The following is a 14600-nucleotide window of genomic DNA, read 5'->3' as shown; positions in this document are numbered from 1 at the left end:
CAACCTGCTTGGTTTGAATTTAAACACAGCTTGGCAGTTAACTGTCATTTATCAATTAACTTGCGCATTCTCCATGGTAACACCTCCAATCCGTCCATTTGCCAACTCTCTTATGTCGTGTAAATAGTTGTTTTCTTCACAATTTGGCATTCTTGTGAATGCCCTGATGAGTTCAAGACACACAGTTTCAACAACCGGTCTTTTCTTGGCAATTCTCTTCCGGACTACCAAATGAGTACTTTTTATTTTCTTGGTTACAGAATTGATTAAAACGTTGGCAGTTGGGCTTTGGTATTGCATACTGCAAGAATTGTAACCACCTTGTCACGTTTAACACTAACCAAATGAACCAGTAAAGGAAATTTGGTTTAAAAGATGCATGAAATAAAGAAAATATTTTTATAAAGAAATAAAACAAATATTTCTGTGAAAGGATCTACTTGTGAAGCTATATGATACCAGTTTATCGATTATGATACCAGTTTATCGAGTAGAAGAGCAATGAGGCATTATTTCCTTATTTTGTAGGTTATGAGTATGGTGTCTGGTTTTGGTCCCCTCATCACCGCAGGAATATTTTCAGCCACTCTTTCATCTGCCCTGGCCTCATTGGTCAGTGCGCCCAAAATTTTCCAGGTAGGAAAGAATATATGTTAATTTTCAGTAATAAAATAAAATTGTCTTTCTTGTTGCGTATTAAATCTTTCTGAACATGGAAGTCGTTGGTTCTTGTAAATTGTGACCTGAGAATGCACCTTTTTATTTATAGCAACAGCTTAATTATGACAAATAAGACGTTAGACAATGAGATTTCTATTCATAATAGGCACATGGTAAATCATTGACTAAGGTAAATGGAATTACATTTTGTGTACTTTATATGATCCAAAATATAACATGGGATATGCCTGTTATTTCACATTTGTGGAATACAAGAAAGTTGTTGCCAATTTAAAAATGAAATTGTTGTGTGCACGCTTGTCGTCATTGAGTTTCACTTACATTCATATAAAGGGTCCCTTACTGTAACTCCCATGTTTGCTGTGCTGAATCTTGGTTTTTTTCCCCCCCGCCAATGAGACCAACTTTCTTGGCTTACCTGTGACACTGTTATTGTGAGTTTTATCCTGAAGGGAAGGTTTAGTTACAACCTAGGTACATTCCATAAGGGGGAAGGGAGGGTAGTCAAATCCCCAGCTGAGTTGTTAGGTTTGGCGAATAGGGTGTTACAGAAAAAGGGGTCATGCGTAATATATATTGCAAAGAAATGTACAAGAACAGATTGATGGCTAACGTAAAGAGAATCCTAGAATATTCTGTAGACTTATTAGCAGTTGTTAAAGGACTGATTGGGCCAAATATGGACCAAAATGGACGTTTTTTTTGGTAGATTTAGAAAGCATGGCTGAGATGCTTGTTAGGGACAGGGTTGGAACCCTTGTACCCTTGCCTTTGACTTTTATAATTAGTGTGGTTTTTGGAGAGGAAAATGTGGGCTTATGAGGCCCCACAGTATGTGGTCAATTTAACTTGCAGCAAGCTTTGAGTATATATTACATATTATAGTGATGTATGTTATGTTGGATAAATTGTTATGTATTATAGTGGTGTATGTTATCTTGGGGCATTGTCCCTTTAAGAGGTGAGTCATGTGAGCACTGGTGACATCATCAGTCCAGGTGCACAAGCTTTAGGGCCAGCCTTGTATTTAAGCCTGCGCAAGTGCACAGCATGAAATAATAAAACCCTACCTGTTGAGTTACAGCAATCCACAAGTTATAGGTTCTAACTGCGGCATAGTAAATGGCCCAGTACAGAATATAAATAAAGAGGATTATTTATTCACACATCCACCCTGAAAGTCTAAATGCTATGTCAATCACCCAGTGCTCAAGAAGAAAAATATGGTCCGAGAGAATAGTATAGTTTTACAAGTTGTACACAAGAGTAGTTCGCAGTCCATGTATCAGACTTGTCACAGGAGAATATCCGTTGCAAGCCCAGTAAAGAAACAAGTCTTTTCCATGCATGAATTTTAATTTAGATGAGTACAAATAGCTGAAGTCCGATATCCGGATTATGTAGAATTCCCTGGAAGAGATTAATGTTTAGTTTGCAAAGCTAGGCACTTGTGGTTTACGTATCAGGAGATTATTTTTCTTTACAGCTGAACTTGGGATTGGGAATGTGTTGGAAGAACTTTAAAGACTTTTATAGCCTCCAGGTTCTTGAAGGCCTTTTCTTGCAGCTTCTGTTTTTTTGCAGTGTTTCCGAAGACTGTCCAGGCCTGTCTTCATCTTTAGGATAATAAAGGATTTTGGTTTTCAAAGCCAGTTTCAGTCTCATGCTGAATTAATATTGTCCACCCAGAATGGCTTAAAGCTGAAAGCAATTGCTATACAACAGATAGATGATGGCTCTCCACACCCATAAGAGTTTTCTGTAGCTCTCCTGTTGAATTGCAAGGTTGGAGGCAGCAGTTCAATGATTTGGAATAACCTACAAACAATACAGACATGAACTTCACAGATGGTAGTGTCCACTCAAGGTGGGAGACCTCACTCAATTCTAATTTGCAAAATTCACCTGACTTTTGACAGCCAGATTAACCACTTGGTTAGTGTCCATGATCGTTTCAGAAGCTTCCATAGGGGCACAATCATTGTTCAAAGTGATAACTAAGACATGCCTTCACTGGTCATAATGTACTCCATTAGTACTTTGCATCAGTGTTCACCAAGGAAGAGGACTTTGAGGGTGGCACGGTGGTGCAATGGTCAGCACTGCTGGCCCTGGGTCACTGTGGAATTTACACATTCTGCCTGTGTCTGTGTGGGTCTCACACCCACAACCCAAAGATGTGCTGGATAGGTGGGTTGACCACCCTAAATTTGCCTTAATGGGGCGGCCTCTACATTGGCAGGGCCTCCATGTTCCGGGGGGGGGGGGGGGCGGCTGTGGACGACATGCCAGCCGCCATGCCAGTACAGGGCGTTGCCAGAGCCACTGCCGCCAGAACGGCGGCCAGACTAATGTGCACCTTCCCCATGCGCTGTCCGCCCTCATTGCCCCTGGACTTGCCCATGGGTGCGAGCCCCCCACAGGGGCAGACTTCCCATCAGCCGGCATACATCGGCGGCAAGGGGCTGGTCAGCACCCTGGCATCCCCCAGTGAGGGCATAGCCATCCAAAGATGGTGCTACCATGAGGGAGGGGTAGTACTGGACGGAGAACGGAGGGTGTGGCGCTACCATGAGGGACGGGTAGTACTGGGCGGAGAATGGAGGGTGTGGGTGGATGTGGCGCATTCAGCAAGCCGGTGCAGACATGTACCCCTGGTCACCTGGCTGTGGAGGGGACCCGCGCCATCCTTAAACATGTTGTATACCCTCACCCCCTGCAGATCAATGTTTGGGCACCAGCCAGCGATGTTGGCTGGCGTGGCGGGAGCTGCTGCCCTGCATGTGGCCCTGTTGGAGCGTCGGTGCATGCAGCAGCGGTTGCAGCAGAGGGTTGGGCTGCAGCAGAGGGACAGGCTGCAGCAGGCCAGGTGGGACCCGCTGAGACTGCAGGGCCGCCTGCCCGACCGGCGCAGGAGGAGGCCAAGGCGGACGTCGAGCAGATCAACGAGGGGTATGCTCGGGATGACGACCCCAACGTGGAGGAGGAGCATGGGGAGCAGATGATGGTGGTGCCAAGGCGGTGGAGGCGCCCCATGAGGCCACGTGTTTACCGGCGCTGCAAGTCCTTTTGAGGACCTGCCGGACAGGGCATGCTGGAGAAGACTCAGGATGAGTTGGGAAACGGTCGCACATATTTGCCACCTTATGGCACACCTGGCACCGTGTGGGACAGGGGGAGAACATGCTCTCCCGGAGGCTGTCAAGGTAACAGTGGTACTTAACTTCTATGCGACAGGGTCATTCCCAGTCCCCGAGTGGGGACCCCTCCGGCATCTCCCAGCCATCGGTGCACCCGTGCGGTGACTGATGCCCTTTACAACATCGCAGACCGCTACATTAAATTCCCAGTGGACCTCGCCCACCAGAATTACTGGGCAGCGGGATTCGCTGCCTTGGCAGGAATACCGAGGGTGCAGGGGGCGATCGATGGGGTGCAGGTCGCTATGCAGCCTCCTGCAGAGAACAGGGACGTCTTCATGAACAGGAAAGGGTCCTACTCGAATGAACATTCAGATGGTCTGTGATTACCGAATGAAGATAATGCACGTCTGTGCACAGTACTCCGGCAGTGTACATGATGCGTTCATAATAGCACAATTGTTCAGTCCGCGCCGCCCCCTGTCAGGCAGCACGGTAGCACAGTGGCTAGCACTGTGGCTTCACAGCGCCAGGGTCCCAGGTTCGATTCACCCCGGGTCACTGTCTGTGCGGAGTCTGCACATTCTCCCAGTGTCTGCGTGGGTTTCCTCCGGGTGCTCCGGTTTCCTCCCACAGCCCAAAGCGTGCAAGTTAGGTGGATTGACCATTCTAAATTGCCCTTAGTGACCAAAAAGGTTAGGAGGGGTTATTGGGTTACGGGATAGGGTGGAAGTGAGGGCTTAAGTGGGTCGGTGCAGACTCGATGGGCCGAAATGGCCTCCTGCACTATGTTCTACGTTGCCCGTTGCGGTCATGGCTGATGATGCCTATACAGTGGCCACGGACCAACGCGGAGACCCGCTACAATGAGGCCCATGCAGCAACCAGGGGGGGTGATCGAGAGGTGCTTTGGGCTGCTGAAGATGCGCTCTGGAGGGGCCCTCCAGTACCATTCGGAGAGGGTCGGCTGCATCGTTCGGTGTCTGCTGCGTCCTCCACAATATTGCCCAGCAGAAGGGCGATGTGCTGGAGGAGGAATGTTAGCAGCAATGGAGCTTGGAGTGGGCGATTCCTGTCTGGGACTGTGCCACCTCCCTCTGTGCTTGAGCGACGCCATCCAGCATCCGATGCTCTCAGCGATGGCCTGCTGAGACTGAGCCATCGCCTGGGCAATGCCACCTATGCTCTCAGTAATGGCCTGCTGTGACTGAGCCATCGCCTGGGCAATGCCACCTATGCTCTCAGCGATGGCCTGCTGAGACTCGGCCAGACTCCATAGAGCGGATGAGATGTCCAGTTGGCTCTGGCACATGGCTGCCTGTGACAGGGCAGCCCTGTCCTGGGCCATGGATGACGCATGCACATGAAGTCCCACGCCTTGCATTACCTGACCCATGACCGAAACTGTTGCACCCACCGCGGACGCCACCCTTGCGGTGTTGGCCTGGGTGACAGCCATGACCGGCACCACTCGCTGCCCCTGGACCCGGATGGACTCCTCCACCTGGATCTGCAATTGCTGGAGGCTGGCCGTCATCTCGTCTAGTCCCTGGATTTGTAACTGCATCGGGTCTATGGGTGGGACTGGAAAGTCCAGGAACCCGGGAACCGTCTGGGCGGCATTTGGTTGCTGGGGCTGGGCTGCTCTCCGGCCATCCGGCCCCTCGGCTGCTCCTACCTCCACCTGCTGTACCGGTACGGCTGTGTGGTGCGTGCCAGTGTGTGTCCCAGAAGCCTCATCACTAAAGTAGCCAACCGAGGTGCGAGTCTCTGCGATGCTGGGGGGGTGTGGGTGAGTGCAGTGACGCCAAGTCAGGGTAGTCATTGGTCCCAGAGTTACGTGGTTCCTGCGTTGACCCCTGGGCCGGTATTCTTTCTTTCGCCCCTATCTGAGGGGCACTGTCAGTCATCTGTGTGTCACTGGCCTGGCTTGATGTCCTCCGTGCGTCACAGTCCTGGCTGTCGTGCGCGTCAGTGTCCATCGTCCCCATTTCGGGGCTGTCGCTGTCCTGGGTGTCCGTCCTGTTCATTACTGTCCTGAATCTCCGTCCTCTGTGTCCGACTGCTCAGTTAGTCGGTACACAGCATCCCGCATAGGTACCGCCTATACGATGGCATGGGAGCACTGGGCACCCGGCCACGGCGGCTCCCAAGCGTGTGCAGCCCATGAGGGTCAAGTTGGAGGATTGGCAACACTCCTGGGGGGGGGGGGGGGGGGGTGCGTGCGTGCAGGTGGGTTTGGTCACAAGTGTGGCTGGTAGGGGTTGGGAGGTGTCAGGGGCACGTCTTGGTGTACTCTCCCTGGCTGCCCTCGTCAGGTCGTGCATCATCTTGCAGCACTGCTCGCCCGTCCGTGGGGTTTGCCCCATTGCGCCACCGCGCTTACTGCAAAGCCCACCTCACGCCAATTCCTCCGCACTGTGCTGGCAGGGTGCCGGTGGCCATGTCGACTGCACAGGATTACCCTCCAATCTTCCACAGCGTCCAGCAGCGTCTTGAGGTCGTAGTCACGGAACCTCGGGGCGGCATGGCGGGGGGCGTCCATCTCGCCGGTCTCGTGACTTTGCAGCGCTCATGCACATTTTAAGTGACTCTTCATCGGGTCGTTGCGCGAATGGCGCCGCTATGGCGCCACGCCCCCCCCCCCCCCCCCGCGCTTTGCGACGCACCCGTGCTGGACCCTTTTGCGGGCCAGAATACGTCGTCAGATCGGGCCCCTGACGCCATCGTAAAATGCGACTGCGTTAACGACGCCGCGAGGACTCTGCCACGGGATGGGAGAATCCCGCCCTAGATGTTCTGTGTGCATCCTTACCACGGCCACAACTCCAAACATAACAAGTGCTGAAACTTACATGCCCATGTAATAGGAGAAGAAAGTATGATGAAATCAAAATAGATGGAGATCTGAACAATAAACCGAAAATACTTATGCTAGGCTGTGGAGAGAGAAACCAAATCAACGCTTCAGGCTTGTAATGTGCACTCATTCTAATGATGGGTCACTGGCCTCTGTTTCTTTCTGTACAGATACTGCCAAACGTGATGAGCATTTCAAACAACTGAATTGCTCAAACAGCAAGATAACCCCTTTTGCCAGCCCTCCAAAAAACAATTATCAGAATGAAAGGAACACTGAGAGAAAGGGCATTAACCTGATTGGGCAGCACAAGTGGATAGCACTGTGGCTTCACAGCGCCAGGGTCCCAGGTTCGATTCCCCGCTGGGTCACTGTCTATGCGGAGTTTGCACGTTCTCCCCGTGTCTGTGGGTTTCCTCCGGGTGCTCCGGTTTCTTCCCATAGTCCAAAGACGTTAGGTGGATTGGCCATGATAAATTGCCCTTAGTGACCAAAACAGGTTAGGAGGGGTTATTGGGTTATGGGGATAGGGTGGAAGTGAGGGCTTAAATGGGTAGGTGCAGACTCGATGGGCCAAATGGCCTCCTTCTGCACTGTATGTTCTAGGTTCTATATATTTTTTCTCTCTCCCCAGATACTGTTGACCTGTTGAACATTTCCAGCATTTTCTCTTTTGGTATTATGTATGAGTGACTGAATTTATTGTTCCTACAGGCTCTCTGCAACGATAATATTTACAAGGGGTTGTATTTCTTTGGCAAGGGATATGGGAAGAATAGTGAACCAATTAGAAGCTACATTTTAACCTTCTTTATTGCCGTTGCATTCATTCTCATTGGTAAGTTTTTTTACATTTTGCTTTTAAAGTTTTTTTTTTAATGTTTGGGAAAACTGGGTGAAATTTCTATCTCTGTTCAGAAAAATATTTTGACCGTTAAACTGACCGTTGACCCTGGGAAGCTCCCGTCTCCCTGAGCCAAATGTCTTTGTCTTTGGCATCCATTCTGTGACTAAAAAAATCCAAACATTCAGATTACTGTTACGTTGAGTACAATTTTTAATAAAATTTAAAAAAAGATTTGACACCGCATATGCTCACTGAATTTTTTTTATATAACCCATCCTCAAAGTGGGGAACACCAATATTTGAATTCAAGACCACCTTCCAAGAATGTTAAAATAAGGCACTTAACAAATGTCATTCTGTTTTGGCTCTAAACAGATTGACAATGAATTCCAACGCCAGTAGTGTGGCATGTCAGTGCTGATCAGCTGTCTGAGCAATCTCTGACCAATGATAATTTACAAAGCAAGTGTCCAGTGCAGATAAAAAATAAGCTCACCAGTCTTGATTCAGTTACAGTGGTGGTTAGACAGCTGTGAACACTGAAGAGAGCACTCTGTACTAGTAGCTGTGACTGTCCCGACAAATTGTTTGAATGGGCATGTGGAGATAGCTCGAGGTCAAGCCAGTTCCTTAGACCGGTCACTCAAATTACTAGGCACTGTTATATTATAACGGTTCTGCTGAATGGGTGGAGTACTGTTGTTACCAGTGGTAGGTGAACCTTTAAAAGCAAGATTTTGTGGCCCTTATCAGATTGAAAGGAAATTAAGTGAGGTGAATTATGTGGTAAAAGCACCAGCTAGAAGGAAGACTCACCGAGTGTGTCATGTGAATATGCTTAAAAGGTACTTTGAAAGCGAAGGAGAGAAAAAGGAGGAGGTTTTAATGATTCTAACTCCGTGACGAACCAAACCCAGATGACTGTGAATTTGACATACCTCAAATTAAATTGGAAAATGAGGATGTTCTTAAAAATTGGGATAAATTGTTAAGTTACCTTCCAGAGGAAAAACGGACTGACCTGAAAGAGTTATTGATATCACATAGGCAAGTTTGTAGAGATAAATTGGGAAGTACTAAAATGGTTATACATGATGTAGATGTGGGAAATGCTGTTCCAATCAAACAACATCCAAACAGACCTAAACCTTTAAAATTGGCACAGGTTAACAAAGAGATTGAGAGTATGCTTGAAAATGGCATAATTGAAGTGGGTTGCAGCCAATGGAGCTCAGCCATAGTGATGGTACCAAAACCAGATGGTACCCAACGGTTGTGTGTGAACTATAGAAAGGTTAATGCAGTTACAAGAACAGATTTTTATCCTGTCCCACGTTTGGAAGATTGCATTGAGAAAGTGGGACAATCAGCTTTTATTTCCAAACTGGATTTACTTAAAGGTTACCGGCAGGAACCTTTATCCGAAAGGGCGAAGGGGATTTCAGCTTTTGTGACTTCAAATGGTATATACCTATTCAAAGTTATGCCATTTGGCATGAAAAACGCCCCAGCCACATTTCAACGGTTAATTAACAAAGTTGTTTCAGAATTACCCAATTGTTCGGTATACATAGACGATCTGGTAATTTCAGCCAGACACGGAAAGTACATTTAAAACATCTGATGGAGTTATTCGATCGACTTCAGGAGGGGGGTTTGGTGGTAAACCTAGTGAAAAGTGAATTTGGAAAAACCCCTGGCCATACATTGGACAGGGTCGAATGGTCACATGGGATGTAAAACCAACAGTTATTGAGGAGTTTCCGATACCCTCAAGACGAAAGGAAATAATGCGATTTTGTGGCATGAGTGGATTTGATCGAACATTTGTGCAAAAGTTGGCGTGATTGCTCCACTGATGGACTTGATGTAGAAACGTCAAATTTCAGTGGACAGCGGACTTTCAACAGGCATTTGACAGCCTGAAAGCTGTGATAACCAATGCTCCCGTGTTGGAGAATTACAAGGGACTCTGTGATCAGATTGAACTAAAGTATCTGACTTTAAAGAGAAATGCCGAGGCGTAGAGAAATGGATGGATCTTGCAGAGACCTTCTTGTTCAAAGAGATTGTCAATCAGGAAGGATTTCAGTTGGAGGAAGAAGAATGAAAAAAAAAAAATGGACTATATTATACCTGTTGTTTTTGAAACAAAGTATGTTTACTGTGTGCATTCCTTAAAGGATAGTGAAAAGGTGAAAAATGAAACCATCTTGAAGTTGATGGTTTATTTTTTTTTCTTGGGGGGAGGTGTCATGTGAGAGTACCTTTAAGAAATGGGTGTTTATAAATGGGTGTATATATAAATATCTGTAGTGAGAGTACCGTTAAGAAATGGGTGTTTACTATTGCAGTGATGTCAGAGAGTGGGTGGAGCTGGGCTCTGTCAGCTTTTTACTTTTGTTTTTGAGCAGGCTGCAGGGTGTGTTTTAGATTCGTTTTCAGTGTTGGAGCTGAAGCAAGACCAAGCCGGTGTACTGCTGTTCTCTCTGCCATCAAAAAGACTATCTCTTGATCATTTGGTGAATTCAGAATTATAAATGTTTTCAGTAGTGACTTTAACCTGATGTACTTCTGATAAAAGGTTTTGTTTTTAAGTCGTATGGATGTTAAAAAGGAAAGCTTAAATGTTTACTTAGTGTTGTAGTCTTTGGGGGTTGTATTCGAATTAATGGTTGATAAGATGTTCACTATGTTTTAAAAAGGTTAACTTGAGTTCATAGAATAAACATTGTTTTGCTTTAAAAAAATACTTTCCCATTTCTGCTGTACCACACCTGTAGAGTGGGCCGTGTGCTCCCCATACCACAATCTATTAAAAGTTGTGGGTCAGGTGAACTCCATGGTACACTTTGGGGTTCTCTAAACCCTGGCCCATAACAATATGCACTTCTAGTGATTTGCATTGACATGTGTGGTCTTGAGCTGTCTACATTTATATGTGAAAGCAACTTTCTGTAACCTTGTAGAGATAACTATCAAACGTTGTGCACAGCATTTCTCGCTCTCTCTCTTTCCTCCCACTCCTCGAACCAGAACAAACCATTTCAGGAAAATAAATGTAATTTTGATTAATGCCAATAAGAATGCTAAAAGCCAACAGGCAATCATTGCACATGACATGGTGATTGCAATGTGTCTTGTGTTCAAGGAAAGATCTGTGGAAAGAATGTAACCATCATTAAATAGTCAAAATGTTGGATAGGTTAATATTGAGCTTTGATTACCTTTTGGGGCCATTTATGCACAGCTATACCTCAGGAGATAAAATAGTTTTCATAGAATTGAAAGATGGATTGTGCCTGTGAAGGAGCAGATTTGGTTGTTTTTTTTCTCATTCTATATACAGATATGTGTACCTCAGTGCAGAAAATTTTAGGCTGCACACTTCATTTTTAAAAAAAAAATGTATTTTATTACCAAGTTGTAGCAAAACAGGTTACAACACTCAAACAGCATCAAACACGGTCACATAAATCCCACACCTTTTCTCAAACCCCTCTGAAGAGCCCCTTTAACTCATACTTTATCTTCTCCAACCACGAAGTCGTACAGGTCACCCAACCAAGCCATTATCCCTGGTGACGATGCCGACCGCAGCTCCAGTAAAATTTGCCACCATGCAATCAGAGGCGAAGGCCACATCAGCCTTCCTCCTCGACATGAGCTCCGGCTTCTCTGAAACACCAAATATCGCCACCAAAGGGTCCGGGTCCACCACCTCTCCACTATCCTGGCTAAGACTGCAAACACTCCCACCCAGAATCTTCCCAATTTTTCGCAATGCCAAAACATGTGTGCGTCATTTGCTGCCACCACCCCCCCCTCACCTCACACTCACCTACCCCCTGAAAGAACCCATTCATTCTCGCCCGAGCCATGTGCACCCTGTGCACCACCTTAAACTGTATCAGGCTCATCCTTGCACAGGAGAAGGTCCCGTTTACCCTACTCAGTGCCTCACTCTGTACTGTCCAATTGATCTCCCATTCCATCTACTCGTCCCATTTCTCCTTTTATTTATGGGATCTTTACCACCCATTTGCCTCCCTGCCCCCCCAGCCACTTGTATATATCCTCAATTCTTCCCTCCCCTTCCACATCCAGAAGCAGCAGTCACTCCAGCAGGGTGTATCCTGGCAACCTAGGAAACCCCCTCCAGACCTTTAGCGCAAAGTCCCTAACCTGCAGATACCTGGGGCGACATTCTCCGACCCCCCCACCGGGTCGGAGAATCGCCGGGGGCTGGCGTGAATCCCGCCCCCGCCGGTTGCCGAAGTCTCCGGCACCGGATATTCGGCGGGGGCGGGAATTGCGCCGCGCCGGTTGGCGGGCCCCCCCGCTCGATTCTCCGGCTCGGATGGGCCGAAGTCCCGCCGATAAATTGCCTGTCCTGCCGGCGTAAATTAAATCACCTACCTTACCGGCGGGACAAGGCGGCGTGGGCGGGCTCCGGGGTCCTGTGGGGGGGGCGCCCACGGTGGCCAGGCCCGCGATCGGGGCCCACCGATCCGCGGGCGGGCCTGTGCCGTGGAGGCACTCTTTCCCTTCCGCCTCCGTCACGGTCTCCACCATGGCGGAGGTGGAAGAGACTCCCTCCACTGCGCATGCGTGGGAAACTGTCAGCGGCCGCTGACGCTCCCGCGCATGCGCCGCCCGGAGATGTCATTTCCACGCCAGCTGGCGGGGCAACAAAGGCCGTTTCTGCCAGCTGGCGGGGCGGAAATTCCTCCGGCGTCGGCCTTGCCCCTCAATGCTGGGGCTTGGCCCCCAAAGATGCGGAGCATTCCGCACCTTTGGGGCGGCGCGATGCCCGTCTGATTGGTGCCGTTTTGGGCGCCAGTCGGCGGACATCGCGCCATTTCTGGAGAATTTCGCCCCTGAACTCACTCCCCCTTGGAGGCTGCACACTTCATATGCACGGAATAAGACATGTAAAAGGTTTTAGAGAAGTAATTTGGGATGCTCAAATCTGATGTATTAGTGGAACTATGATTAGATCACTATTGGTTTTACAAGTTTACTGCAACTGAACTGTAAAGAGCTGACAATCTCTTTAATTATGTGTAGCAAATTTTGAAAACCTGCTCATGATTTACATATGAACTTGACTGTTTTTGAAAACTGGACACAAGTCACATTGTCCCCAAAACACTACCTGTTGGTAAGACTTGGAGATGAAATGAAGGTGAAGAAAAATCTTAGACTTACGATTACATTGCTAGAAATAAAGTGTTATGTTCTTGGTCAGAAATTTGCTGAACGGTATAATGTAAAACAATTAAAATGCAAACATTGACAACTTTCCTTCTTTTTAGCTGAACTGAATACTATTGCTCCTGTTATCTCAAACTTCTTCTTGGCCTCGTATGCACTTATCAACTTTTCATGTTTTCATGCTTCATATTCCAAAACTCCAGGTGCGTATTTTAATGATGGACTGCAACTGAACAGAAATTTACAAGAACCCTCTTGTCACTATGTAGCAACATTTTAGCATTCAAATACTGCAGTGTTCTTTATGAATTATTAATTTTTCAGTTCAGTATATGTTTTATTGTTATATTGTCAGTTTTTAAAGATTTTCCTTCTGTGGTTTAAAATGAGCGTAATGTGAATCACTTACTGATGTCATGCCATTTTGTTTTCCCAGGGTGGCGTCCTGCATTTAGATTTTACAACATGTGGGTGTCGCTGCTTGGGACTGTGTTGTGCTGTGCCGTCATGTTTGTCATCAACTGGTGGGCAGCTGTAATCACAGTTGCAATTATATTATTCCTTAATATTTATGTGATTTACAACAAACCAGGTGGGAGTTTTTAGTTATCTTCAGTGAATATGGACTCAGTAATGAATTGAGAGTACCTTTATAAACCTGCTAAAAGTATTTATTAAACCTAGGTTTCCTGGTTTCACTTTGATTTTTCCAGATAATGTAGGTGTTAGAAATGATGAATAGGTTCATTCCAGTGGCGTGATATTGATAGATGCATGGCTTCATGCCATTTACCCAGTGAGAATAATGGAAACATTAGGCCATCATGTCCACGTGTACTGTCCGTCTGGGGTTTACTTATGAAGGAGTTCATACAGTCATATTCTTTTTTTTAATAAACATTTTATTGAGGTATTTATGGTTTTAAGATAACAACAGAATAAACAATGTACATGAAAATATAAACATAGTGCAAGAGCCGTTTTCCTCCCTTACCGGTCCCACCTTCCCCTACTCTAAACTAAGCTAAACCACAAGGATCTGTTTTGGGGCCACTGCTGTTTGTCATTTTTATAAATGACCTGGAGGAAGGCGTAGAAGGATGGGTGAGTAAATTTGCAGATGACACTAAAGTCGGTGGAGTTGTGGACAGTGCGGAAGGATGTTACAAGTTACAGAGGGACATAGATAAGCTGCATCGCTGGGCTGAGAGGTGGCAAATGGAGTTTAATGCAGAAAAGTGTGAGGTGATTCATTTTGGAAGGAATAACAGGAAGACTGAGTACTGGGCTAATGGTAAGATTCTTGGCAGTGTGGATGAGCAGAGAGATCTCGGTGTCCATGTACATAGATCCCTGAAAGTTGCCACCCAGGTTGAGAGGGTTGTTAAGAAGGCGTACGGTGTGTTAGCTTTTATTGGTAGAGGGATTGAGTTTAGGAGCCATGAGGTCATGTTGCAGCTATACAACACTCTGGTGCGGCCGCATTTGGAGTATTGCGTGCAATTCTGGTCGCCGCATTATAGGAAGGATGTGGAAGCATTGGAAAGGGTGCAGAGGAGATTTACCAGAATGTTGCCTGGTATGGAGGGAAGATCTTATGAGGAAAGGCTGAGGGACTTGAGGCTGTTTTCGTTAGAAGAAGGTTAAGAGGTGACTTAATTGAGGCATACAAGATGATCAGAGGATTGGATAGGGTGGACAGTGAAAGCTTTTTTCCTCTGACGGTGATGTCTAGCACGAGGAGACATAGCTTTAAATTGAGGGGAGATAGATATAGGACAGATGACAGAGGTAGGTTCTTTACTCAAGAGAGTAGTAAGGGCGTGGAATGCCCTGCCTGCAACAGTGGTGGACT

The 14600-nt window shown here is 46.9% G+C and overlaps 1 protein-coding gene across 6 annotated transcripts in view; it reads left to right on the top strand.

Annotated features, from left to right (window-relative positions):
* The window catches only part of slc12a1 (solute carrier family 12 member 1), a 180336-nt gene that overhangs the window by 80853 nt on the left and 84883 nt on the right, over positions 1-14600 (top strand). For 5 of the 6 annotated variants that reach the window (XM_072493016.1, XM_072493015.1, XM_072493012.1 and 2 more), the window contains 4 exons: positions 529-636; positions 7396-7519; positions 12847-12948; positions 13182-13337. In XM_072493016.1, the coding sequence (XP_072349117.1) occupies positions 529-636; positions 7396-7519; positions 12847-12948; positions 13182-13337 (490 nt within the window). The remainder of the gene's footprint in view (positions 1-528; positions 637-7395; positions 7520-12846; positions 12949-13181; positions 13338-14600) is intronic. The other variant, XM_072493014.1, reaches the window with a different exon arrangement.

The sequence above is a fragment of the Scyliorhinus torazame genome, chromosome 30 (genome assembly GCF_047496885.1).
Source record: "Scyliorhinus torazame isolate Kashiwa2021f chromosome 30, sScyTor2.1, whole genome shotgun sequence".
Classification (NCBI taxonomy): Eukaryota; Metazoa; Chordata; class Chondrichthyes; order Carcharhiniformes; family Scyliorhinidae; genus Scyliorhinus; species Scyliorhinus torazame.
Note: the sequence above shows the minus strand (reverse complement) of the source record. Positions and strands in the feature narration are given on the sequence as shown.